The following is a 27432-nucleotide window of genomic DNA, read 5'->3' on the forward strand; positions in this document are numbered from 1 at the left end:
TGTCAGACTCCCCATAGCACAGCAGGGAAACTGAGGCCCGGAGTTGCACCAGCTAGCTTGGGTCACCCAGCACTGGGCCTCAGAGACCTCAGGCTCTGCCCGACCCGGGGAAGGACTGGGTCTCCGGCCCCCCGCCCCACCCGGGCCAGCCGCTCCCGGTCCACCTCCCCCACCCTGGCGGCGGCCACCGCGGGGAGAGTTTAGAACAAAAGGCACGAGGGGCGGGGCCGGGGCGGGCCGGAGGCGGGGCAGAGGCTATAAGGGGCGGTGGCCCGGCGCGGCCCAGCAGGCCCAGCAGCCCCAGCAGCCCCGGGGCGGATGGCACGGGCCGCCGGGTTTCGCAGCGCGGTCCTGCGCGCCCTCCTGCTCCCGCTGCTGCTGTTGCTGCTCCTGCCGCCGCCGCTGCTGGCCCGGGCCCCGCGGCCCCTGGTGAGTGCCCGCCGCTGGTCGGCCGCTCCTCTCCGAGGGGGTGCCAGGCACGCGGGCTGGGCCCAGGGGCCGAACTGGACCCTTTAGGAAGGGGGCGTCCGGGGTAGCCTGGAGAGGCCCATTACCCGAAATGCTTTCTGGGTTCCTGTGAACGTGAAAGATAGTGAGCTTTCCGTCCCTGGAGGTGTGCAAGTGGAGCCTGTGCCGGGATCGCTCCGGCTGGTGAGGCGAGACTCTGCGCTAGACTAGCACGCCCGGTCCCAGCGTGGGGACCTGCTCCTCGGTGGCCGCAGCTGCAGATGCTGGGCTGTGTGCTGGGCCAGGTAGCAGAGGGAGTGGTTACAGGGCCTCCTATTCATTGCGGGGACAAAGACTCAGGCTGGTGTCAGCCTCCAGGTGTGTGGCCTCGGTGAGCACACCTACACCCGTGCAATGAGCTGGAGCATTAAGGAAGAGCTGGGAGGGCAGCACTGCCCTATGGCACATGGAGTCTGAGCCCGGAAGAAGTGGCACCACCTGGGCACCTACAAGTTTGGGAGGTGTGAAACCAGGACAGAATGAGCATGAGAGCTCCAGGGAGGGTGTGTGTGTGTGTGTTCGAGCATGCGACAGAGAAAGAAGAGCCGAGAGTGGGCAGCAGAAACCCTCAGAAGGGAATGGGATGGGGAGAGAAAGGGAAGAGAGAAGAACGTTTGATTAGGAGAGAAGATAGTCTGGGTGAGAGGGCAGCAGAGTGACCAGAGGAAGGGCAGTCACGGGATGTTGTGTGAGAGCCTGTGTGCCCAGCTGGAGCCTCAAAGGACCACTCACAAGGGTGGCCAGGCAGAGTGAGGGCAACTGCAGGCCCACAGGCCCCTTGGACCTCAGCTGGGGCATCCTGAGCTGGGACAGCTCAGGCCGGGATGGGAGCATTAGCAGGTGTGACAGGCAGGAGTCGTGGGATGGTCTGGTGAGGCAGGAGATCTGACCAGCCAGGCCCCCTCTGTCCACTCACACCAGTTCTGCCCTGGCCAGCCTTGCCCCATCCTGCTGGGATCAAAAGAGGATAGGATGGGTAGGTTAGGGAGGGTGGGGCCCCTCAGTCCAGAGGCTCTGCCTCTTCCCCAACTCTTCCCAGTCCCCTTGAGCTTGGGGCAGAATCTGGAATCCCTAAGGATAGCCCCTGGGTTCAGGAGTTGGAGATCTGGTTTGAACCATGTGCCCTAGGTGAGTCCTGTTATGTCTTTGGATCCCACCCCTCCATCTTGGTTGAGAGGGGGTGGATAACAGTGCCCACTGCCCGACACCTAGGATTAAATGAGGTCATGGGAGGAGAGGGCACAGCCAGTCATGCTGGACACACACTTGTCACCTGTGGCTGCCACTTTGACGCTCGTGCAGGGTCAGTCGGGGCCGGGTCTGAGCTGGGCTGTTGTCTATCACTCTGCAGATATGCAGGGAGCACTTGGGGTCGCTTTTGCCATGTTTATGCGCAGGCTGCCATGTCGGCAGGGCCAGGAAAGCTCTGTAAATATTTATCCATCCCAGTTCACAGCTTTTAGGCTTGATGAAAGCCCCGCAGCCCTGTGGCTCTGATGCTATGTTCCCTCCTGGAGTCAGTGGGGGAGGCGGGTAGTAGAGGGACCTGTTTGTTGCCTGGTGTACGACTTGGGTGGGCTGCTTGACCTCTCTGAGCCTCACCTTAGAATGGTGTGGTGATGCTCCCCATTCTTTCCCACAGTCTGACCATGTGCCCTTCTATCACGGTCGCCTCCTGCTGACTGTAGAAGGCAGAGCTGTTATTAACAAGACCCCTTGGACCAATAGCAAACTGACACTCAGAGAGGGGCAAAACTAGCCCAGTCTTACCCAGCAGTTTTTTGGTTTAGGGTCCTTTATCTCCCCTCTACGGGGTGCCTCCCATTTTCTAGATTAGAAGTTGACCCAGGTGCTGACCCCAAGCCTCTAGCTCAGCCAGGACAGGGAGTCACCTCAGAAGTTCCTCAAGTATGTTTGAGGCTGTGGTTTGGTGCCCCCAAGAGGAAGGTGGGGGTGAGTGAGCTCAGTGTCCACCACACGTCAAACCCAGGAGAGGCTCCTGATTGAGGAAAAGGAGAAGGGAAGGCATCAGAAAAAGAAATATTTCTCAGGAATGTGGGTTTTGGAGATAGGCCAACAGTTGAAGAGGTGAGAGGAGGGGGCACGAGCTCCAGGTCTAGGCCCAGCTCTTCTCTGACTTGCTGTGTGACCCTGAGCAAAGTCCTTGACCTCTCTGGGCTCTGTTTCTTCCTCTGAGAAATGTGCTGGTGCCTGCTCTACAACCCTCCCAGGGGTGTAGATGAGGCCAGGCATGGTCAGTGCCTACCACCCCACCTCACTGAATCCCAGCAGCCTCAGAAGAACGAAGCACACCAATCTTAGGGATCAGCAAGGGGCTTTGTGCCAGGCCTTGCAGTTAAGGTGCCTGACCCTGGGCCAGAAAAGACTCAGAAAGATGAAGTGTGGGAGGTCTGCAGGTCAGGGAGCATGTGTCCCATTCCAGTAATGGGGAAACTGAAGCCAAGAGCCATTAAATGATGGGCTCCAAACCCCAAATACTGGAAAGGAAACCTTGATTCTAGCACCTCCTGCTCACTCACTCCAAGACCAGTGAGTGTGACATGGACAATGAGCCTGAGCCTCTGGCTTTGGGGGAGATGCTGCACCAGTCCCTCTTCTCTGGGCCTGCAGGCTCCCTGCTGCTAGGTGCAATTCCTGTTTATGATTTGGTCTGAGAACTTTGGGGGAGCTGGCCCCCAGGCGAGTGCTGGGAGCTATAGCACAGCTGGGGAGAGCAGATATCTAAGTGTGGGAGGGGAAGGCCCACAGGGCCAAGGAGCTGGGCCAGGGAAAAGGCTACAGTAGGCAGTATAGAAGAAGGTTATTTAAAGCCCTCTGCTATGGGGCCATCCTCAACGGACAGAGAAGTCACAGCTAAAAGAGGGAAGAGACTTCCCTCCAGGGTGACCGTGACATAGGACTGGGCCTATGTCACTGGGTCTATCTCAGACTGTGGCTCTTTCTGTTGGACTGAGAGTACCATGTTTCAGGGGTCTGGGCACGGATCTAGAGCTTCATGAGGACAAGAGAGGAAGGGATGGTGTGTGTGTCCATTACTCACTCTCACTCCATGGCCCGCTGCTCCAGGCCTCCCGGGAGGGCAGAGAAGATAAGAGAATTCTAAACAGAGGTGTGAAGAGACCTGGTAGGCAGAGGTGTGAAGAGACCTGGTAGGCTGGGCTCTGGGCTCTAGGCTCCCAGGGAATAACCCAGTCTTGCCTGTTCCAGGGTTGGGGGAAGAAATCTGTTTATCCAGAAAGTCAAAGGGGGCAGTATGGGGAAGAGAAGGGGCAGGCTCCAATGGCTAGGCACACAGACCTGGGATCCACATCTGCAGCGTGAGACCTCGTATGTGTATCTTCCCCATCTTACCGGGGGTGTTGGGGTGGAGTTCAGTGAGCTGATGGGGGCCCTGGGAAGTAGCAGGTGCTTAATAATTTTCCCACTCCTTCTCTACTGTCACCAAGGTGAGGCCAGCCTAGATCCCTCCTCCAGGGGAAGGGTGGCTCCAGCTTGAAGAATACAGCTAAGTAGCAGGTAGGGAGTGGGTTATGAGCACAGAGAGCCTACCACCTGCCAGCTATTCCCCAGGCAAATTGCTTAACTGCTCTGGGCTCTGTTTTCTCATCTGAGAAATGGGCGATGAGGACAGTAGGAGTTAGTGAGAGATCCCACCCAGGGATAAGAGCATGTCTGTGAACTGTTGGCGGGGTCCAAGTCTAGATACAGGTGGACTGCAAATGAGAAGTACTTACCTAGCAATAAGTCCAGTAGTGACGGAAACCTACAAGCCAGTGAGGCTGGGCTCTACCAGAGAACTAACCAACCATTCAGGAAGCAAGCTCTGAAATTAGAAAGCTGGTCTGAAATTAGAAAGGCTTCTTCTCATACTCCAGGTAGCTGTGGCCTCTGGGGTCAGAAGACCCCTTCCTAATGGGGTGTTCTTGGGGTTGAGTCTGGGTGGCTCTGGGAGGCTGAATTATTGGTAGCTCTGGAATTGGGAGACTGGGGGTGCTGGGACAATGATCAGAGTCCTGGGACGGCTAGAGCCTGGGAGAGCTGCCAGAGGCTAAGGGCGAGGGTGGAGGCTGGGTGGCCTGGCTACCACCCCAAATATGGCTGTGGGGAGGCCCCAGCCTCCCGCCCAGACCTGTCAGCCCTAACACTTAGTCCCTAACAAACAGCATGGCTCTGTGCTAGCCTCCCCTTTGCCTCCTGCCTGGGACACCAGAGTCTGTACCTGGCCCCACCTGCGCCCTTGCTGGGTGACCTTGAAGGGTCTCCCAACCTCCAGGAGCTTCTGCTGTTTTTAAGGCATGAGAACTGTGACCTCCCCCCTACGCCCGTCCCGACCGACCCTGGAGGTTGCAGATGGTGGGAGCTCCAGGTTAGAATTCAACGCCCATCTGTGGTGCTAGGGCTCCAGCAGGGCAGGGTTGGGTGGGGGCTGGGCAACTGGTAATGGTCTGTTTCCCCCTGCCCACACATGGATTGCCACTGGGGAGGTATTCTCCCCATTTTTCAGGTGAGCACATCAAGTCTGCACTGCAGGGCTACAGCTCTTCCACATTGGGGAGTGGTGGTGGTGGGTGTCAGAGCCCATTCACCTAACTGGAGAGGGCAGAGTTGGTGGGGTTGGCAGGGAGGCTGGAAGAAAGGAAAGAGAAAAAGTGGGGGCCAGTTGGTGGAGCAGGAAGAGCTTTCCTGGCCTTTCCTTGAAAGCTTTGTAAGATCTATTCCTGGGTAAGTGTGGAGAGTCAGGTGCCTTACTGTAGTAGTCAGTAGACCTTACTGGCCCAGCGGCTGGATAGGCAGCCCAGGCCCTCCCGTAGAGGGCAGGAAGGCAGCAGGGTGCCTTGGAACAAATCTCAGCAAATCTGAACCTGTCCATGCCGAAGGACCCTGCTGTGCGATGACTTGTACCCCTCGCCCTCAGTTTGCCCATTCATAAAGTGGGCTGGGGCTGCACATGGGTATGCTGATGGGCTGGGAGGACCCAGGGCCTGATTAAGCCTTGCTGTCCTATCTCCTGCCCAGGATGCACACCGCCGCCACCCTCTGAGGAAGGGGTCACAGCCCTGGCATGAAGCAGCTCCCGGCAGCCTGGCACCTGCCCCTACTGCCCAGGAGAGTCCCCGGCCTGCCAGCAGTCCCAGACCCCCCCGCTGCGGTGTGCCTGACCCGCCTGATGGGTTGAGTGCCCGCAACCGACAAAAGCGGTTCGTGCTGTCAGGCGGGCGCTGGGAAAAAACGGACCTCACCTACAGGTAGGGGCCAGTGGCCATGCAAGCAGATTCTAAATGTCTCCACAAACCTGCGTGTCTGTGTGGGAACAGCCACCCTCTTCTGCTTCTTGACACATGTGCTGGAGCTAGATCTCTGCGGTTAACAGATCTTTGTGTCCACTGACCCCTGAGTCATCCGTGGACCGACTCTCTGAACCCCAACTTAGATTCACACACAGGCAGCACTCTATATGGCCATGCCTGCCCGCGGAGGGGGCCGTAGCTCTGTCAACACTGGAAAAGGCTACAGCTGGTGGCTCCCTTGACATGCAGGGGTGTGGCCTTCCATCACCCAGGCAACCTCTAGTGGAGACCTAGAAAGTGCCAGGCCCTGGGATTTTGCGGTAGTTGGAGGAGACATGGCCTATCCTCTCGGGGAGCTAGGCATTAGCCATGTCATTGTTCAGACCTATGATGAGAGCTTGGAGTCCATGCGGGCGGGAACCGTGGTGAGCGAGCAGGACAGGTAACCTGGACAGTGATGCAGAAGCTGAGGCTTCTCCTACAAGTGACGTGGGGCGTTGCCCTGGGACAGAAGGCACGTGAAGGTTGACGGTGTCACACAGATCAGAGCTCAGAAATGTCCTGGGTGGGGAACTGAAACCAAGAGGGGGGCCAGGGGCTGGGGTCCCCCCCACAGCAAGTGGCACAGTCAGGTCTAGAAAGTGGGTCCTGGGGCTCCTCCTGGTTCTGCGTTCTTTCCACCAAATGCAGACACCTGTGTGCACCAAAGGACATACAAACCCTTACAAAGATGTTGCCCTGTGGAAGAGGGACCGCAGCTGAGGCCCAGAGCACACCTGGCTTGTGTCCCCCCTGCATGCCTCCCCGCTGAGCAACCAGGGGCAACTCCTGGCCCATCAGCCAGCAGGGAGCTGTCCCAAGCGAGGCCCAGGCCCCTCCTCCTCCCCCCAGGATCCTCCGGTTCCCATGGCAGCTGGTGCGGGAGCAGGTGCGGCAGACGGTAGCAGAGGCCCTGCAGGTGTGGAGCGAGGTGACACCACTCACCTTCACCGAGGTGCATGAGGGCCACGCTGACATCACGATCGACTTCACCAGGTGAACCAGTGGCCTGAGAACCCACGGGGAGCTCACCCCACCTATCAGCGGCAGCTGACTCTGCCCCACCCACCCACAGGTACTGGCATGGGGACAACCTGCCATTTGATGGGCCCGGGGGAATCCTGGCTCATGCCTTTTTCCCCAAGACCCACCGAGAAGGAGATGTCCACTTCGACTATGACGAGACCTGGACTATCGGGAGCAACCAGGGTATGGGCTAGGGACCCGCTTTCCAGCTGGGGCAAGTGAAGATCATAGCCAATGGGGACAAGTCCTTGAGCTGGGCTCTGGAGCCTGGGTATCTTGCAGCAGGAAGTTTGGGGATTGCTGGGCTATCTCCCTTTTCCAGGCACAGACCTCCTGCAGGTGGCGGCCCATGAATTTGGCCATGTGCTAGGGCTGCAGCACACGACGGCTGCTAAGGCACTTATGTCCCCTTTCTACACCTTCCGCTACCCGCTGAGCCTCAGTCCAGATGACCGCAGGGGCATCCAGCACCTCTACGGGCGACCACGGCCAGCCCCCACCTCCAGGCCCCCAGCTGTGGGCCCCCAGGCCGGGGTGGACACCAACGAGATTGCCCCGCTGGAGGTAAGGCCCTGTTCCCGGCTCCCTTTGCCCTCCGTGGTTCCGATGCAGGCTCTTTCTCAGCCCTTCTCTCCCACACCAGCCGGAAGCCCCGCCGGATGCCTGCGAGGCCACCTTTGATGCGGTCTCTACCATCCGGGGCGAGCTCTTCTTCTTCAAGGCGGGCTTCGTGTGGCGGCTGCGTGGGGGCCGGCTGCAGCCTGGCTACCCTGCGCTGGCTTCTCGCCACTGGCAGGGACTGCCCAGCCCCGTGGATGCAGCCTTTGAAGATGCCCAGGGCCACATCTGGTTCTTCCAAGGTGAGGGGGACTGAGGTTTCTGCTCAGGAGACTTCTGGGAGCCAGGAGCATCATGGCCAAGGAGAGGGCTGGCCAGCCAGCCAGCCAGCCAGCCGGCCATACAGGGCAGAGTGCCCTGAGGGTGGTTATGGGTGATTAGCATGCCTGCCCTAGAGATGAGGTCCCTGGGGAGTAGATGGGGGGCAGTGTCACCTGAGGGCACAGTGTAGAAAAGGCAGAGCAGGGATTCGATCTGGTTCTGGCAACCCCAGACCCTGTGCTGTAACTTTCACCTGGGAAAGACAGGAGCCTGGAACATTCTAGGTGGCAGGGACTTCAGCCACAGAGGCTCAAGCCTGCTGCAGCAAGGGTGGGGCCCAGTGACTGGTCAGAAGTGCTTGCCACAGGTAGCTAAATGCCAGGGGAAGGAGTGGGAGCTCAGGAGGCCTCCTTCCTGTTTAGAAGGATCTTCCCCATGTGGTACCTCCAGAGCATGCAGCACCTCAGCTTATCCCCACTGGCTCTAACTTCCCTCGGGGGATAAGGGTGTCAAATGGGATTACTGGCCTGAGTGTTCTATGGACAAGGAAACTGAGGCTGGGGAAGGTCTGTGGCGGTGGTGGTGGCCACGTGGGTCCACACTGGCCGGGCACAGCCGGCGGGCAGCTCCATTGCAACCTCCCCTCTCCGGCAGGTGCTCAATACTGGGTGTACAACGGTGAGAAGCCAGTCCTGGGCCCCGCACCCCTCTCTGAGCTGGGCCTGCTGGGGTCCCCCATCCAGGCCGCCTTGGCCTGGGGCCCTGAGAAGAACAAGATCTACTTCTTTGGAGGCGGAGACTACTGGCGCTTCCACCTCAGCACCCGCCGGGTAGACAGCCCTGTGCCCCGCCGGGCCACTGACTGGCGAGGGGTGCCCCCGGAGATCGACGCCGCCTTCCGGGATGCTGATGGTGCGTTGGGGTGGAGTGGCTGGCTGGTATGAGTGGTGCCAGAGCCGCACCTCCCCCACAGCAGTTGGCTGGGCATTCGCTCCTCATCGCAGGTCCTCTGTCCAGGGCTTTCCCCATCCACCCTCCTCCTTGCGCCAGGGCAGTGCTCTGCCCCCATGCTGCAGATGGGCCAGAGTCATAATTTGTAAAATAATAACTGCTGCAAGCTGAGGACTGATGATGTTCTGGGCACGGTGCTAAACTCCTGGTGTGTATCCTGCAGTTCTCAGACCAGCCCTCTGACCTAACATTTCCTTCCTTTCTTTCTTTTCTTTTCTTTTCTTTTCTTTCTTTCTTTCTTTCTTTCTTTCTTTCTTTCTTTCTTTCTTTCTTAGGAGTTTATTTATTTATTTGACACAGAGATCACAAGTAGGCAGAGAGGCAGGCAGATAGAGAGGAAGGGAAGCAGGCTCCCTGCTGAGCAGAGAGCCCGATTCGGGGTTCAATCCCAGGACCCTGGGATCATGACCTGAGCTGAAGGCAGAGGCTTTAACCCACTGAGCCATCCAGGCACCCTGACCTAACACTTTCTACAAAGCCAGTTTTCAGAGGGGCAAACAGAGGTTCAGGTGATGAGGTCCCTAACTGGGCCTCTCAGGTGGATCATGGGGAGCCAAGCCTCCCACCCAGGCAGTCCCTGCCGCTTAGCATGGAACCACCGGGCTGGCTTCCCACAATCTCAAAGGACTAGAGCAGGACTGATGTTCATTCCACTACTTTCTCCCCTGTACTCTCAAGCTTGCTTCTGTGCTGTCCTACCTCGGGACCTGCTGGCAGAGCTATCCTGTGGTGGCTCTGGGGCTCTGGGTCACCAATATGGTACACCTTGCCTCAGGACATCTGCCTATAGTCACTGGCAGGTATAGGAATAGACTGACATGGAAGGGAGGGGGTCGGTGGTATCTGGGGAAGGGAGGGAGACTTGCTTTCCTGAGAAGTAGGGTTTGAGTTTCTGAGACTCCAGGCATCTGTGAAGCTGGACAATAGTCCAGCTCAGACCTGGGGAAAGGTAGGATTCTGAAGGATGGAAGGTTCTGGAATGGCCACGCTGGGACCTGCAGGTTTCAAGGAGTGCAACAGTGGTCAAGCCCTGGCAATCTTGACCTCCCCCTTTGCCTGGACCTGGACACATTCTGACTGGCAGGTGCAGGGCCAGTGTCTACCCATGCCAGCCTGACCCTCCTCTCTCCTCAGGCTATGCCTACTTTCTGCGTGGTCGCCTCTATTGGAAGTTCGACCCTGTGAAGGTGAAGGCCTTGGAGGGCTTCCCCCGCCTCGTGGGCCCTGACTTCTTTGGCTGTACCGAGCCTGCCAACACTTTCCGCTAACCTCGACTTCGATGCTCTCAGGGCTCCTGACCCCTGCCAGACCACTGGTCTGGGGTAGAGACCAGTGGCCATCTTTGTGGCTGTGGGTACAGGCACAAGATGGAATCCGTGTTTCCTCAGGGGGGTTGGGGGTGCAGGTAGGGCCATGCAGGTCATGGTCACCTGTCTCAGACTGGGCAAGGAGACTCTGGTGTTACTTGAGGGTCACAGTGGTCTTGGGCCAGCCCCACCCAACCTGTGCAGGTCACATTCAAACCCTGCTGCCCTCAGTCTCCATCCCTGTCCCTCAGGTTAGCACCTCAGCAGGGCTGGGGAGCTGAAGCCCTCATTCTGTCCCTGCTGTGAGGTCCCTGTGGGGTGCTGTCATGTGGTGGGGGAGCCTTCTGCCTTTTCCTGAGAGGTCAGCTCTGGGTAGGTGTTTGGAACTGGCTGCCTTCTAGCTGATGATCCTAGTGATGTGTTCCTCAGGATCCAGGCGAAAAGGTCCAGAGTCAGCTTGGGGCGGGGGGGGGGGGGGGTGGTTTCCTGCTGGAGACCCTGGGCCCTGGAAGCCCCAACATACCTCAATCCTGGCTTGGGCTAGATCCTTCCCAGCCCTCATTCCAGCACTGGGACCCTCTGAAATCATGTAAATGTGTGTACAGTGTGTACAAAGCCTTTTTTTTTCTACTGAGTACTGTCATTAAATATGGTTATTTTCTACTTGCCTGCCTGAGTCCTTTCTGTAACTATGAGGCCAGGAGGGGAAAAGAGCTGGGGAGGTGGGAGCCTCCTGTCTTAGGAGCCAGGATCACAGCCTACTCCATCCACACACCCACCCAAGCTTCTGCCCTTGGGCACCAAGGCAATGCCTAGGGCTCCTCTTGCTCTATTCCTCCATTTTGTCTGGCTGGACACCTGGAATGGCTTTGCAATTGATTCCAGGCTTCCCCACTGGCCCCTTGGGGCATCCTCCACCAAGTGGTGGTCACTTTATCTGATCCTGTCCCACCCTAGCCCCGCTCCTCTAATACTATGTTTCGCACTGCTGTCTTTGAGAACAAAACTCAATGGTTAGCACAGCCGATCCCACCCAACTCTGAAGGGTCACCTTGCCCGGCCAGCCAGCCTCACCTATCACAGCTGCAATTGTATTAGACCGAACCATGTGAAATTGTCAGTGGTGGGCTGTTCTTGACCTATGGCATTGTGCAGCCAGACACATGGATGCTTTGATGCTTTCAACAGTGTTAGCTCCACTCCCAGCTGTAAGCTCTGCAGGCCAGGGCTATCGAGTTTCGCTCACCACCCCACAGCTGCGCCTGTTGTAGTCACAAAGTGCAGAGTTAAGGAAGGAATGGAGAAGTTTGCCAGCCAAACCAAATACCACCTGGGCCTTGGAATGCTGCCAAGCCTGGGGAAACTTTGCCCATGCCACTCCCCCACCCAGTGTTGTCATTCCACCCATCTCCACAGCCGCAGGAACAGCTGTGGGCCCGGAAATAGGGTATCTGTTCCTAGGATCCTCTTATCTACTCAACTACACTGGGTTTTTCTGGGTGGGGAAACTGAGGCACAGATAGCTCTGGCCTCAGGCCCCATTTCACTCCTCCTCCACTGAACTGAGTCCTACTCCCAGCAGTGAGGCTGGGAAAACCACCGCTTGAGTCAGGGCCTCGGCTGCTATTTCTGTCCCTGAGAAGTTCTGCTGGGTACCTCTACTTGGGAAGCAGCCTGGAGGAAAAACGGGTCATGGTTCCTTTAAAGGGCCCGAGGGGGCGCGCCCCGGCCTTTTGTTTGGGCGGTGGCGGCGGCGCGCGCGTCAGCGTCAACGCCCCGCGCATGCGCACTGAGAGCGGCCTGGTCGTCGTCTGCGGCGGCGGCTGAGGACCCCGGCGGCGGCACGAGCAGCGGATCGGCCCGCTTGTCGCTTCCCGGCCTCGGCTCTCCTCAGCTAGGCACGCCCCGGCTCCTCCTCAGTCCTCCCGATCCCTCGCAGCCCGGCCCTGGCCGCCCGCCTCCGCCGCCGCAATGATGATGATGGCGCTGAGCAAGACCTTCGGGCAGAAGCCTGTCAAGTTCCAGCTGGAGGACGATGGCGAGTTCTACATGATCGGCTCTGAGGTAGCCCGCGGCGCGTCCTCGTCCTCCGGCTCCGGCCCAGCGGGAGCCTCGGGGCGGGTCTGCGCGCCGGGAACGCGCATCTCCATTCATCGCGGTGGGCGGGCGCGCGCGCGGGGGGGGCCCGTAGGAAGGAGCGGGGCGGGGCCTGTTTGACTCCGCCCCGCGCACCTCCTCGTTCGGGGTTTGCTTACTCTGTTAGCTGTGGTGGGGGGCGCGCACCGCGGCCAGGGCTTAGGGCACCACGAGGAGCCACTGGTTCCGCCCTGAGTTGGTACAACTCCAGGCAGCCGCCGAGAAACAGGATGTTTCGGTTAGCCCCTGGGGCGCCTGGGGGAGTGATTTTGAAAGCTTCACATGCATCCCTCCTCCTCTGCTACATCTGGGATCCCGAAATTGCAGGTTGGAAACGGGGCTTACTGATGTCTCATGCCTCATTGTGTTGGTTACTTTTATTCACCAATGAGAAAATAGGGAGGAGGATGCTTGCTTTTGCGTGGATGAGGCCCCAGTCCCTGAGCTAGATCAATCAACAGTTCCGAAGAAATTGACACTTGGACTATCCTGAACTTACTTTGAATTTTCAGGGAGAGATTCTAAATATTTTCAGTTCTTAACCGGAAGTGACAGCATTTTGTTGAAACAGCTGGACAGCTGACTTTAGGAAAACCCTACAATTGGTCTTTCTGTGGGAGTTTGTACTAAAAACTAAGCTTTTTTCTAGATTGCCTCAGACTAGCCCTTTTTGATCCAAAAGTAATCCCCAGCTAGTGTGTAATTGGGGATATGCAGTTCAGATGTGCAAATACCAAGCCATAGAGTCTTTTTTGGGTAATGAGATAAGAGCGAGTCCTGGAGAACTAAAACAGTTACAAGATGCCTGGGGTTGTTGCTCCTTGTGGCAGTGTTAGTATCATATGCCAGCATTTCCTTCCCGTTTTTTAAAATAATGGGGGATTTAAGTCTTTATGATTGAACGTAGCATGAATGAATGGAGCCTCATGATGGTCACACTGAGGCTTTGAGGACACCCTGTGATTTCTGGCTTGTTTTAGTTGTATCAGGTTAGGAGACCAGTGTCGTCAGTAGCATCAGGACTTTAGTGTCCATTTTTCACCAACTTTTATAAAACAAAAAGGGCAGGATTTATCCATCAACTTTTCACGTTATCACATCATTGCTGCTCTTCAGACATAGCGGGGAAGCAAATTCCATGCCTGTCCGTGTGCCACAGCTCAGAATGGTCCTCAGTGACCTGTAGGAAGTGCCCAAATGCAGGATACAGGGCATTTAAGGAGTTTCTCTATGGTACTGGATACATTGTTTAAAGAAGCCCTTACCTGATCTAATGGGCAGGAAAAGCACTCAGTTTGGCCTTGACTCTGGGTGGATGCTACTTTTGAAAAGCAAGCTTTCATTTATTAGGTGGAGTATATTGAGAGATGGGAAGGCGGAGGTCTGGCTCCAGCTCTGCTCTGCCTCCTCACTTTTCTCATGTGTGTGAGAGATGCTTAGACTCAATGGCCTCTAAGATCTTCCCCATAACACCTCTTGGTGTCTCGAAGGCTAATTGTAGCCTTGTCTTGCAGCCCTATTGAGTGAGAATTGTCTTGAGACCCAGTCTGTAGAAACCTAGATGGGAGAGGGGAGAGCCGTCTGCTTTCTTGGGCCAAGCTGAACAGTTGTCAGACCTCTGGAGGTCTGGGAAGGATTCAAGATCAGGAGGCTGACTATTGATAACCAGTAGCTTCTGTGACAACGTTGGGTAGATGGGCTCTGAGCCCTTTACCCTTGGAAGGGTTGCGTTGGCCATAGCAACACCGCTGGGGTTGCCTGGGAGGCAACTGTAGTTGCAGCAAGCCTATGTGTCACTGTTTTCCTGCCATCTTCAGGCAGCTGTGTTCGCCAAGCCAGAGTAACAGAGCTGACGGGACCCTAAGAAGTCCTCAGGTTCACACCTTCTTATTTTATTTAAGATTATTTATTTATTTATTTATTCGGCAGAGGGAGACACGGTGAGAGAAGAAACACAAGCAGGGGGAGCGGGAGATGGAGAAGCAGGCTTCCAACTGAGCAGGGAGCCGCATGCTGGGCTTGATCCCAGGGATCAAGGGATCATGACCCTAGCTGAAGTCAGACGCTTAACTGACTGAGCCACCCAGGCGGTCCTTATTTATTTATTTATTTATTTTTTTAAAGACTTATTTACTTATTTGAGAGAGAAAGAGAGCATGAACAGAGTGGGAGGGGCAGAGGGAGAGGAAGAGAGAATCTTAAGCAGACTCCCTGCTCAGCACAGAGCCTGACTCAGGGCTCCATCTCACAATTCTGAGATCCTGATCTGAGCCAAAACCAGAAGTCAGGCGCTTAAATGACTGTGCCACCTGTGCGCCCCAACCTTCATTTTATGTTTCACCTTCCAGAGAGGGTGAAGGCTGGTGTAGGGGAAAGCCAAGAAGGCAAACCCTAGTCTCCCAAGTTCCAAAGGGGTCTTGGGGGGGGATGTAAGTGTTCTGGAGCCCTACAGGACCTGCAGAGTAATAGTGGAGGTCATTGTTGTCAATTTCTTTCCAAAAACCTAGTGGAAACTATCTGTTTGCCCCTGATTAGTAATGATACTCAGCCAAATAATGCAGAGAGGGGTCTGTGCCTTCTGTATGAAGCATGAGCGACTGACTGCCTGTGGCCACTCCTTTAAAAGGCTGTTCGGCAGCCCTGGTTGTCAATCGTAACAAACTTTGATTCATGAAAATGGGAGAAACCCATTTTAATTTAACAAATATATCGTGTGGGTAGGTAAATGGAAAAAAATAATAGAAATGGCGCTCCGTGGGGCAAAGTTCAGAGTTGCTGCCTGTTTGACAGATGAGTGAGGAGACCCAGGAAAGGGCTGGGCTTCCCACCACTGGTGGAGCCATACATGGCACTCGGTCTACTGACTGTCCCCTGCTAGGGGACCCAAGCAGTCATTTTTGCACTGTCAGTGAAATAATTCAGTTTCTTGATGAAAACTTGGAGACTAGATTTCATTTCATTAAGGAAGTCATATTTTGACTATCTGGGGCAGACAAGCTGAAGCAGTTGTTTGGGGTAGTAATGATTTATATAGCAATCTGGTGATTGCCAGTAAGTGCTTTTTAAACTCCTCGGAAAATTCCTTTGGTGTCCCTGGTTTGAGTTTTGTTACTAAACAAAGCAACAGGGGCTGTGGGGGAAATTATCCTGCATCTGTCAAAAATTAAAAGACCTTTTTGGTGTTTATTAGATCGTAAAAATATCAAAGTCTTGTTCTTAGGATAAAAGAAAGTCAAAGAGGCCTTACATTTCTGGAAAGGGCCCAGGATCCTCAGTCTAAAATCAAAATCCCGCGAGCTCCTCAGTGAGCTCTGGGAGCCTGCATCAGAAGCGTCCTGTTAGGCCTTTCAGAACGTGGTCCTGTCTTCAGGAGGCAGATGTTGTGACCCTTGCCACGAGGGGCAGATGGGGGCCAGATGTGCACTGCTGTTGAACCCTCGATGTCAGCAGAATGTGTTTTTAAGGCTGCATAAAGCCCGGGGCCCAAAGGGTAACTCATGTTCAATTTGTCACTCAGCTGGACAGAGCCTCTGCACCACGACCCTCTCTTTCTGCATTGAAGTGTGACTCTCATAATGAGCCTTCTTGCTTTACTCATAGGTGGGAAACTACCTCCGTATGTTCCGAGGTTCTCTGTACAAGAGATACCCCTCGCTCTGGAGGCGACTAGCCACTGTGGAAGAGAGGAAGAAAATAGTTGCATCGTCACATGGTAAAAAAACAAAACCTAACACTAAGGGTGCGTCTTCACGAGGGTTTGTAAACCTGTTTCAAAACCACTCGCTTATGTCATGAAGATAAAACGTTTTCACTCCAGAGTGTCTTCACTGCAGCCCTGACCTTAGCGGGGCAGGGTCGCCCTGGGGCTCACCACACAGCTCAGGCAAGACAGCCAGCGGTCCCCCTGTCAGGTATTTTTAGCAGGGCCTGTGGGGGCGTGAGGGCGCGGGGCCGGGACTCGAGTGGGTGCTGTGAAGACATGTTGGTCTCAAAACGTTTTAGGAATGCTGTGATGCTCTGCCATCTGCCGTGGGCGTGTCACCATCGTCACCCTCCATGCAGCCCGAGCGGCGGGTGGTGGCCCCAGCTCCCACTCCCCTCTGGGGCTTTCACCGCTTTGCTTCCCAGAGCACATCCATCCCGTAGCACCTCATCCTGGCAGCCGGCGTGCTAGTGCTCTCGTGCATGTCCCTGCTTGGTGTGCCTGAGGTGTGCCTGGGACCTGCTGGCTGAGCTGCCTGACACTCGAGACACGGGTGGGCTTTGGCAGTGGCAGCTCTGCACGGGGCCAGAAGATGCTCTGCAGATGCTCGGAGGGCTCTGGCGGGAGCCTCTCACTGTACCTTCTGGTTTGGATGTGGCGCAACGTGTGAACTTGGCAGTGACGCCTTACACAGAGCTGCCCCGGGCCTGGGTTAAGACTCTGCCTAAAGCCGTGCATGTGTGCGTGTGTGCATGCGTGCGTGCGTGTGTGTGCGTGTGTCCGTGCATGTGCGTGCTTGTCCGTCTGCCCTGTGTCTGTAGGTGCTGCTGTGGTCTTGTCCACTGTGGGCAAAGTAGTGGTTCTTTTAATGCAGGAGCCGGAGCTGCTTTTTTTTATCTGCTGCTGTAACATTGCCACTCACTCGCTTTAAAAAAGTCTCCTTTTTGTCCTCTCATCTGCCCCCTGACCCCCAATGGAGCACCAGTCACTAACGCAGTGAGTTCCTAATTTTGTGTTCACCCTGGCAAGTCTCAAGTGAAAAGTCTCAGTGACTCTTCTGCCTTTTGCTTCGGAGACTCCTTCCCCATAACCGATTTGTTTCTCCAGGAGAAGCCAGTTGGGATGCGCAGACAGCTAGCATCTCTTGACCGAGGTTCCCCGAAGAGCTCTGGGTTGAGTTGTCTAGCTTCTGTCCTGCTTCCCAGACGGCATGCGCTGACTGGCGCGGGGCCAGACATTCATGTTTGGTGTGAAGCAGCTCTTTCTAACTCTCTGGGCTCTTGTCTTAAAAGAAAAATATTTTTCATCTTTCATTCCATCTCTCCACTTTGCTTCGTGTCGTGGATTGCCGTGGTGTCAGACCTCTTCCCACTGGTGGTATTACTCTGGAGCCTCCCTTCCCCACCCCCCGCCCTGGAGAGAACTGGTTGGCTGTGCTACGCTGTAGCTGCTGCTGTCCCGTGCGCTTCCTCTGTGCCGGTGCTCCTGGCACAGATCAGTGCGAGTCATTCCTCTGTAGTGTTGACTCAGTAGGACCCCAAAGCACTCCCATCCAGATCGCCCTTTTGGAAGAGGCCAACATTTAGCAGTAGTAAGGGTGACACCTGCTTGTCCCTCCTCGTGCATGTGAGGACCTTGATGTGCCGCATCGATTGGCTGCTGCTCCCCACTATCCCGCCAGCAGGGTGACCGCAGCAGCGTCTCTGCTTACAGATCATGGCTACACGACCCTGGCCACCAGCGTGACGCTGTTAAAAGCCTCAGAGGTGGAAGAGATTCTCGACGGCAATGACGAGAAGTACAAGGCAGTGTCCATCAGCACGGAGCCCCCCACCTACCTCAGGTAGTGCACCCCCCGCCCAGGGCATGCTCTCGGGACGACACCCACAGGTATTTTTCTCCTACTCCAGAACTGACTATGATTCAGCTGAGCTGAAATACTTTTCAAATATGTATTTATTTGAGAGTGGGAGAAAGAGTGAAGGCACAAGTGTGCACTTGCACATCCAGGGTGTGGGGTCGGGCAGAGGGAGGAGGAGAGAGAGTCTTTTTTAAGCAGACTCCCTGCTGAGCCTGGAGCCAGAGGCAGGGCTCGATCTCAGAACCTGAGATCACAACCTGAGCTGAAACCAAGAGTCAGAAGCTGCACTCATTGCTCCACCCAAGCACTGCTGAACCAAAATACTTTGCAACACTTTACCCACTGTGCTAACAAATTGTCTTAGCCAGGTTTCCAAGTTTCTTCTGTGTCTGTGGAATTTCTGAGAAACATAGGCCAAGTCTTGGCTTCTGGAAAGCCATTAGGAATGCTTTGAAAGTGGGACTAATCTGTTCGAAAAATGAGTGGCCCAGATAAATTCACAAAAGAAACGAACAATAGATTTTAAGATTTATTTATTCTTTTAGAGAGACAGAGTGCGCACACGAACAAGCCTTGGGGTTGGAAGGGAGAGGGAGGGAGAGAATCTCAAGCAGACTCTGCGCTGAGTGCTGGGGGGCTCCAGCCCATGACCCTGCGATCATGACCTGAGCAGAAATCAACTGCTGGATGCTTAACTGACGGAGCCACCCAGGCGCCCATGAACAATAGATTTTAATGTATGAGTTCAGAACCTTTGAGAGTATTTACAGTAAGGATGAGGTAAGTAATTGGACAGTGGTTACATTATAGAGTCTGTTCGTTCAGATTTACTCTTTAATTTTTTATCTTGTTTTTCATTTTCATAGGTAGGGTTTTTTTTTTTTTAATTTATTTATTTGACAGATAGAGATTATAGGTAGGCAGAGAGGCAGGCAGAGACAGAAGGGGAAGCAGGCTCCCCACCGAGCAGAGAGCCTAATACGGTACTTGACCCCGGGTCCCTGGGATCATGACCTGAACCGAAGGCAGAGGCTTAACCCACTGAGCCACCCAGGTGCCCCCCTAGGTAATTTTATTTGGTGTTTATTCATTCAGGTTTATAAGAGAAACCTGGATACTCTAGTATCTAAATAGGTAAAGAGTGGCCGCCCCCCCCACCCAGAAACACAAAGAGTAAACAAATAGAGGAGACGATGTTTGTCCCTGTGTAGTGTTCAGAATTCAGAGTAAAACAACTAAACGACTAGTGACATAAAGAACCAGGGAAGGTAGGCCAGAGCTCGCACACTCAGGCACCCTGCAGAGGCTTTGTACAAGGCCATGGTGATGACACCAAACCTGTTTTCATTCTCTGGCCCATTAATGTCACCGCTGGGAATGTGTCCCAGACAAATAATTTAAAAAACCGCCAGTAGTAAACCATAATATGCACCAGAGGCACTTGATAGCATCAGGAGTAGTAACGGACGATATGGAGCCCCTTGGGTGTCCAGCCTTAGGGAGAGGCCGAGCGAGAAAAGGTGCGGCCAGCTAAGTAGGCTAGGATGTGACATCCTAGGACATAGACCAGGGCAGACTATCCTCAAACCAGATAGATTGGGATATTGGTCACTGTTTAGGTCATAATTAAATAGACCCTGCGGCAACCAGAAACATGGCTTCGTGTGCATGAACTGTGCAGAATACCTCTGTTACCCTCTCAGTTCTCAAGAACACATGCATTTAGATGCACAAAGCCCCCGGGGGCACTGAAAGGGGGTGGGAAGTGTTATTGTTTTGAGTGATGCGTTTATGGAAAAATCCTTTCTTTCCAGATTTTCTTTCAACTTTACCACTGGGTTGTTTTTCTAATCCTCCCCCCCTCACCCTCACCCCCACCTGAAGGTGACACACATCCCACTTGGCCAGTGTTGCATGTGTGCTCTGCAGATTCTTCTTTCCCTCTGGGGATATGGTAAGAGCATAAGGATGGCTAGACTTTCCTAGGGAAGTGGCAGAAGGAAATTATGTACATATGGCTGGGGCTTTCAAGTCCGCACATGTCAGCCAGGAACCTTTTATGGGGCAGTAAACTCTTCTTGATGATCATGTCATATGAGGAACAGCTGAGGGAATAGAGTACTGTAGTTACCCCAGAGCCCAAAACTACTGGGAGGGGGGACTCCTGGGTGGCTTAGTCGGTTAATGGGCGACTGTTGATCTCGGCTCAGGTCTAGCTCTCAGGGTCAGGAGTTCCAGCCCCGCATTGGGCTCCACGCTGGGCATGGCCTACTTCAAAACAAAACAAAACAAAACTGCTGGGAGTGCTGGGGATAGAAGTTGAGTGAAGCTGGTTTCCTTGGGCTCTGTGCTCAGGAAGTGCCTTCCCACTGCCCAGTCACCTCCATAGGAGGACTGAGGCCTTCCTCCTTGTCACTGGATGGGTCGGGCTGAGGCTGGATGTCCCCTCTTGGGCACACCTACGTGTCACAGAGGAAAGGTTGAATCCCTTGAGCCAGATTCTTGGATTCAGTGTCTGGCTTACTCCCTGTGTCTGGGTCAGGATTTGCATGCTCCTCGAGATAGCTACCTGACAGAGGGGCATGGCAGAGTGACCCAGGCCTGGGAATGAATGGGATCTCTACTGAGATAAGGCAGGATTTTTCTGGCGAAGGAGGAACCACAATGCCAGGTCTGAGAGGCTCGGGGAAAGAAGTGGTGGTTTTGACCTGGGGTTCCCAAATACAGGGCCAGCTGCACCAGCATCGCCCAGGGAAGTTGTAAAGAACTTGTATTCCTGGGCCCTCCTCAGAGATGAGTCCCTTAATACGGGTGGGCCTCGGAGATTTCCTACCAGAAATTTTGCCCTTTTTTTTAAAAGATTTTATTTATTTATTTGACAGAGAGAGAGAGACAGCAAGAGAGGGAACACAAGCAGGGGGAGTGGGGGAGGAGAAGCGGGCTTCCCGCAGAGCAGGGAGCTGGATGTGGGACTCAGTCCCAGGCCCCGGGGATCCTGACCTGAACCGAAGGCAGATGCTTAACAACTGGGCCACCCAGGCACCCCAGTTTTGAACCCTTATGTGAATCTGTGCAGCCAGGATTCAAAACCACTGGCCCATATGAACTGTAGGGTACCCCAGTCTTGCTGTCCCAGCTATAAGCTCTGCCCAAATTAGTTGCATGTTCTTCCTTTGCTCAGGCCTCTGGTATGTGGTAAGGCAGGTCATCATACCCAGAGTAAGATGTGGGTATGGGAGACTTGATAAGAGTTCCAGCTGGGAGTTTGGTACTCTACATCTCTCCCTGCCCTCACCCTCAGAAAAGCGGCACTCTGCAATGGCCTCATTGAAGGGGCAAGTGATCCCAGCTTTAGAAAAGGAAAGAGTCAAAGGGCCTGTGGCCCGGCAGGTCATGGCCACTGCTTCTGCCTCCACCATCCCATGGAAAGAAGGGCTGCCAGCCACGTGTCCCTGCCCCTCCTGTGAGGACACTGAGGGGAGGGGAATTGAGCAGTTGCTGTCCCGTTCTCAGAAGTGTAGCACACAGTCATTGAAGGAGACGCGGTGTGGCCGTTGGGGATATAAAAGCAAACGACACACAGTCGCTGCCTTCATGTTGCTCAGACTCACTAGGGAAGGTGGCCTTGAGAATGAAAAAGTGATACACAGGGCACGGTGGGAAAGTACTTGCCTTTCAGACTAACCCAGCCCTGGAGCCTCGGCTTAAAATAGCCTTCTGGTATTTTCCTAGTAGTAAGAGGAGCCTGTAATTTGTCGAGAGGAGTGAGTCCTTTATGGTGGATCACTTAAATTACTTGGAGCCTCACTTTCTAGAAAGTTTTTACTAACACAGCTTCTCATCTGCCCTGCTGGTCTGGAAACCTGGAAGCCAGAAGTGTTGCCTTGTCCATCTCAAGCTGGCCTGTGTATCTAAAAGAACAGCTTGATCTTGTCTCTCCTTTCTTCTGACTCCTCGGGACTCCTAGCCATCCTTGAGTGCAGTCAGTTCTCACAGAGCATGCCGACCCCTGGGATCAGGACTGTCTCCATGTCCCACCTGTTCAGCCCTGCCAAGCCCACAGCCTATCCAAGTTTCCTCTCTTCCGCCACCTGTGCACTTCTGGACATGCCCTCCCCATTCCAGTTACTCCCCTATCCTGACTCCCAGTGAGCCCCAACTCAGTGCACAAGACTCCCCTCCAAGGTCTTTTCTCCTAGAAGCTGCCACCTCATGCATGTTCCCTCCAGAGGGGACAGTGCTTCCCAGGAGTCCTGCCTGGCAGGTACCATGTTACACTGCCACTCGGGCACTGGTCTGGGCGCTGCTCTGCTGTCTGGGGTCCCTGCACCCTTCGTCTAGCCTGGGTACCTCTGAATTGGTGCCAGTTGGAGCCTGAGGAGTAGACATGTGCAGAATTTGGGGTGCTTAGGGGCCCCCACAGGGTCCTGGAGCCCGGCAGGGGTGCAGTAGGTGTCCACTGACCGTGACTTGGAGCCCGATGGGCTCCTAGACTGAGCAGGGGCATTTCTTGCATCTCCCCAGGGAACAGAAAGCCAAGAGGAACAGTCAGTGGGTGCCCACCTTGCCCAATAGCTCCCACCATCTGGATGCTGTGCCCTGCTCCACGACCATCAACAGGAACCGCATGGGCCGGGACAAGAAGAGAACCTTCCCTCTATGGTGAGCATGCCTCAAACCCTTCCCCGCCATGGATTCCACCTCAGTTTTAGCCTTTTCCCTCTGCTTTGACCTTGTGTTCCCTAAATCGCTATGCTGCCTTCTCGAAACTTGTCCCCCTCGGCTTCGAGGACAGCCAGTGTCCAGCTTGCTGCTGCTCCAAGGCTCTGCCTGCTTTAGTCTCACTGCTCTCTCCTGTCCCCAGCACCTGCAGTAGTGCTCCTGAAGGTGCAGCCCTTGGATCTTCCCCTGTGGTTTCAGATGCCATCCCGCTGAGAACCCTCTGGTTTGTTCCCTGGGGCCACCGGAGCAGATCACCACAAGCTGGGTGGCTTAAAACAACGCACGTGTATTTCTCACAGTTCAGGGGCAGGAGATTCAGTGCAGCAAAATCAAGGTGTTGGCTGTACCCTACTCCCTCTGGAGGCTCTCAGGGGAAGCAGTTCCTGTCTGTTTTGGCCCCTGGTGGCTTGTGGTTGCATCACCAGTATGTGCCCCAGTGGGTCACAGGGCCTCCTCATCTGAGTGTGTGAAGTCTCCCTGTCTTCTCTTAATAAGACGCTTGTGAGGTGCTTCAGGGTTACTTGCAGAATCTTCTCCTCTTCAGATCCTTAATTAAATTTGCAAAGTTCCCTCTCCCCCCTTTTGCCATATAATGATCACAGGTTCTAGAGATTAGGACTAGATGTCTTTTGGGAGGCTTTTTTTTTTAAGTATCCACCCCCACTTTCATCTCTGCAGCCCGGCCTCACCCCTACACATTGTCCTCAGGTGTCTGTCACACGCTGTTTGCAGACTGTCCAACCCAGGACATATTAATCCCAGCCTTCCTGTGCTCAGGCCATAACCTCAGACTCTGCCTTCTTCTCATGCCCCAGAGCTAGTCTCAGCAGATTCCTGCCTTCTCAGCCTTCCAAGTGTCCGGAATCGGACCACCCTCGCCAGCCCCCCACTCAGGTGTGGGCTCCCTCGCCCCAGGGCAGATGGCGCCACTCCTGTTGCAGGTCTTCCAGATACCCAGTCACATGTCTGCCAGGGCTGGAGTCCTTATAGCGGCTACTGCTCTCTGGCTCCCTCTCTCACTGCCCTCACTCTGCCTCAGGCATATGAACCTCCATGCTGCCTTCAGACCACCCAGAAGCTTCTGCCCTTGTAGTTCCCTCTGCCAAGAGTTCACCCCTTGCCAGCATCTGCGTCGCTGACCCCTTTTCCCTCTTCCTTCACTTTTCCCTTTCCTTCCTTTTGCTCTTTGACCTCACTTTCTCAGCACTGCTTTCTCCTCTTTAAAACAGCCACTCTTGTCCCTTTCCCTATCCGTGCTTCCCAGAGCCTTGGTGTCTGGCCTTTGTTTGTCTGTCACCTTTGCCCTACCTGAGACAGGTCTCATCCCTCTGTATTCCACAGACTCCCTTAGGGTCCCCTTACCCTCCAGCATCTTCCCCTTCCCCTCTTTGTCTGCCTAAAATACGGTTATGAACACAGAACTGCCTTGCTTTGGGTTCTCCTGGGGCTCCCTCAGGGAAGAGGCTGGATTCCGTAGCCTGAGATGGAGAAGCGTGGGTACTTGTGGACACCTGTAGCTTCCCTGCATCCCCCACACTGCTCCCCCTCTTCCTTCCAGTCTGCACTCCTCCTCCAGTGCTCTGGCTTTTACTCCCCCAACAGCTTCTCACTGCTCCTGCCCCTTGGCTTTTGCTCAAGTATTCTTCTTCTGGAAATATCGTTCCTTTCCTACAGTTTTCTGTGAAAATTCTGCCTGCTCTGGGGCTTAAATCTCCTTTCCTTTGGGGTGCATCAGGGTTATAGCTCACTGCCCAAGGCCGCAACTCCCTCTCCCTTCCCTATATGTCCTTGAAGAGTGAGCTCTGCCCTTGTGGCTGCAGGACCCCTGCTGGCTCGTCTCTGCCAGCTCAGCTCTCAGTCAATGAGTTGCCATAAGAAGTGGGCTTTTCCCCTCTGGCCAGGTTCGCAGTGACCAGCAGTGCAGGGAGGGAAGTCCTGAGCGTGGAGACCCACAGCACCCCTTGCTGAATTTGCTGCCATTTCACTTCCAGCTTTGATGACCATGACCCAGCTGTGATCCATGAGAACGCATCCCAGCCTGAGGTGCTGGTCCCCATCCGGCTGGACATGGAGATCGACGGGCAGAAGCTGCGAGATGCCTTTACCTGGAACATGAATGGTAATGTTGGGCTCTGCGAAGCCCAGGCCCGGCTGTGGTGGAACGGTCCTTTTTCTTACCTACTGCTCATTGGGATCCTGGACTCTGAACACGACATTCAGAGCTTCATGGCATAGATGGGGAGGCTGTGGACTCTGCGTTCAAATCCTGCTTCTGCCCCCCCATAACCTGAGGGTTGGACCCATGAGCTTCAGGTTCCTTCCTCTCCCACTGAGCGTGGGTGGGTCAGGGGCCAGTCACGATGCAGGCTGTCTGTTCACAGAGCTTGATGATGACCTTGATGCTGCTTAGACCAGTTTGGCCGCATGGCCATCCATACACCTCCCATCAGCCTTGTCCACCCCTCTGGTTTTTCATGATCTGTGTGTGTGCTCGTACCTCACTGGGCCCCATAAGGTCTGCCCTTGCTCTGTTCATCCTCTTACCATCCTTGGCTTTGTAAGTCCTGGGTCAGGTTCCTGCTTTTCCCTGGCTCCCAAAGTCTGAGCATGACTCCATGCAAAGGAGCAGACGAAAGCATAGGAGATGTTCGCCGGAGTGTTGTGTTCTTATCCCAGTGAGGAAGGAGGATTGCACCTGTATTTATTTTTTTTTATTGTTTTCCTGAATCTTTCAGACTTTTTGCAATAAACAGATTATTTATATTCAGATCCAAACCAAACAACAACAGTGAAAAACCCCAGTGAGTATCATTTTTTTTTTTAAGATTTTATTTATTTATTTGACAGATAGAGATTACAAGTAGGCAGAGAGGCAGTCAGAGAGAGGAGGAAGCAGGCTCCCTGCTGAGCAGAGAGCCCGATGTGGGGCTCGATCCCAGGACCCTGGGATCATGACCTGAGCCGAAGACAGAGGCTTTAACCCACTGAGCCACCCAGGTGCCCCGGGTATCATTTTTTTTTAAAGATTTTATTTATTTATTTGACAGACAGAGATCACAAGTAGGCAGAGAGGCAGGCAGAGAGAGAGAGAGGAGGAAGCAGGCTCCCTGCTAAGCAGAGAGCCCGATGCGGGGCTCGATCCCATGACCTGAGCTGAAGGCAGAGGCTTTAACCCACTGAGCCACCCAGGCGCCCCATAAGTATCATTTTTAAGTGAAGGAAAGTGGAGACTGTCCAGAATCTCACCGTCCCTGCTAATAGTTTCCCTGCCAGTCATTTGCACGTGCAAGCATACTTAACAGACTTGTAGTTATAGTGCGAGTATAATTTTATTTTAATTCACTTATAAGTATCTCTCTGGTTTCTTTGGTCTTCATAATTAGTGCACGATTTCCTGGTGAGTTGTAGTGCCTCTGTTTGCTCAAACTCCTTCTGCTGTTAGACCTTTCCATGGCAGAGAACATAATTGCTTACAACTTTTTTGTCCCAGAGGGATTTCCTCAAGGAAGAATGTGTGTAGTTGTTGATACACAGTTGTCTTGAGCTTTCTGGAGGAATCAGAGTGCTTCCTGTGGTCATCTCCTGTCACTTGACGTGCCAGGCCTGAGTCCAAGGGCCTCTGCCCAGCTCTGGGAATAAGACCCAAGAGCCAGGTGCCTGTCCTCCAGGGCCCATGGGTTAGTGGGCTAGAGAGAGGATATGGCCAGGGGGAGTTGGGATGAGGGGTTCCAGGAGGTTGTAATGAGCATAGGGCAGGTATGGTGCGTTGGTGATACTCCAACATGGGGACAGGACAGCTGATGAGCCCCAGGCCATGGCCAGTGCTGCACAGCCTCTGTTACACCATTCCCGGCTTATCTTTGCTGGTGTGTGTTAGAGTTCATTGTTAATTCATCTTTCTCTCTCCCTGTTTCAACCCCTTGAGGTCAGAGAGCTGGTTTTTTTTTTTAATCACTGCTCTTCTTACAACATTTAGCATAGAACCTGGCCATAGGCCATGGCATAGGAACTTAGCTATTCAAACTGACTCCGTACACATATTATCATGTTATGCTTCTTCAATAACATGTAGAAATCTCAAACTATTTATCTCTACTCCCACCCTATTTTAGAAGGGAGAAGGCATCTTACATGGGAACGCTGGGTACAAAAGAATAAAGCAAATGCAAAATATGTCATTAGGGAAAATTGGATGAGGCAGAAGATGAAATGAGAAGATGCAAAACAAAGCCAGTGTTCTGGTTCATATTCTCAGTTCAGTAGGCATACGGGGTGAGGGGAGGGCATGCCACTCAGCCCTTTAGAACTGGGCAGAAAGCGACCGGATGATTGGTTCTGCAGTTCCTGGTGTGGTCAAGATGAGCAGCCACTCGAGGCTCAGAAGCAACAGAATCACAACGTACTGCTTGCATCCAAAAGCACCTTTCCCCCTGGCTCCCAGAAAGAGGACACTGTATAACGCAGTGAAGACCTGTATCTTCTGGGAACACTGCCAGGAGTTTCTCTGGGCTATTCCTCAAAGGAATCCTCTGGTAACATATCCTATCCCCCACTAAGTGTAATTTGGTACAAACCCTTGGAGAACCAAAATAATTTTGTTCTGCAAGCTCTTCATCAGCCCACAGTGGTACTTAGCCTGTCTAAGAGCTGTAATTCTTAACTGGTGATTAGGAAGCTGTGCCCCTGGCATGGGAGTTAAAATTGCATGTTCAGAATCACTGGTGTTCTTTGTGATCATATCTCATTTACTTAGAAATTTCAAGTAACTATGGTGGGTGTGAGATACTTTATCATATCACCAAGGGACTGAAAATGTTGAGCGCCGTGAATGAACTACATGTCCTCCAGAACCAGGACAGTCTTCAGAACCGGGATTTGGCTCCAACAAACTTTTTGGAAGGAAGCTGTTAACAACGAGTTCAAGGTTATTTT

General features: G+C 54.0%; 2 protein-coding genes and 1 long non-coding RNA gene across 4 annotated transcripts in view; 2 read left to right on the plus strand and 1 right to left on the minus strand.

Annotated features, from left to right (window-relative positions):
- The first annotated feature begins 296 nt into the window (after positions 1 to 296).
- Positions 297 to 10741, plus strand: MMP11 (matrix metallopeptidase 11). The gene is made up of 8 exons (XM_047696779.1): positions 297 to 429; positions 5545 to 5774; positions 6708 to 6851; positions 6931 to 7064; positions 7204 to 7445; positions 7525 to 7741; positions 8415 to 8672; positions 9906 to 10741. Exons 1-8 carry the CDS (start codon positions 319 to 321, stop codon positions 10037 to 10039), a joined length of 1470 nt encoding a protein of 489 aa, XP_047552735.1. The 5' UTR covers positions 297 to 318; the 3' UTR covers positions 10040 to 10741.
- Positions 1633 to 3605, minus strand: LOC125081894 (uncharacterized). The gene is made up of 4 exons (XR_007121814.1): positions 3569 to 3605; positions 2400 to 2506; positions 2110 to 2189; positions 1633 to 1933 (listed from the first exon to the last, which is right to left on the minus strand). It is a non-coding gene; the product is annotated as an uncharacterized LOC125081894 (long non-coding RNA).
- Positions 10742 to 11857: 1116 nt separating the features above from the next.
- SMARCB1 (SWI/SNF related, matrix associated, actin dependent regulator of chromatin, subfamily b, member 1) overlaps positions 11858 to 27432 on the plus strand; it is a 38214-nt gene continuing 22639 nt past the window's right edge. Inside the window, exons 1-5 of one of the 2 annotated variants that reach the window (XM_047696781.1) lie at positions 11858 to 12142; positions 15815 to 15953; positions 17631 to 17760; positions 22303 to 22440; positions 24492 to 24619. In XM_047696781.1, coding sequence (XP_047552737.1) covers positions 12050 to 12142; positions 15815 to 15953; positions 17631 to 17760; positions 22303 to 22440; positions 24492 to 24619 — 628 coding nt within the window. In that variant the 5' untranslated portion in view covers positions 11858 to 12049. The remainder of the gene's footprint in view (positions 12143 to 15814; positions 15954 to 17630; positions 17761 to 22302; positions 22441 to 24491; positions 24620 to 27432) is intronic. The other variant, XM_047696782.1, reaches the window with a different exon arrangement.

This window comes from Lutra lutra, chromosome 12 (genome assembly GCF_902655055.1).
Source record: "Lutra lutra chromosome 12, mLutLut1.2, whole genome shotgun sequence".
Classification (NCBI taxonomy): domain Eukaryota; kingdom Metazoa; phylum Chordata; class Mammalia; order Carnivora; family Mustelidae; genus Lutra; species Lutra lutra.

Bases quoted from the DNA above. Each gene is read 5' to 3' on its own strand.
- MMP11 (XM_047696779.1), top strand. From the start codon at position 319: ATGGCACGGGCCGCCGGGTTTCGCAGCGCGGTCCTGCGCGCCCTCCTG. The intron at 6,852-6,930 runs GTGAACCAGTGG...ACCCACCCACAG, and splicing joins ATCACGATCGACTTCACCAG to GTACTGGCATGGGGACAACC. The intron at 7,065-7,203 runs GTATGGGCTAGG...TCCCTTTTCCAG, and splicing joins GACTATCGGGAGCAACCAGG to GCACAGACCTCCTGCAGGTG.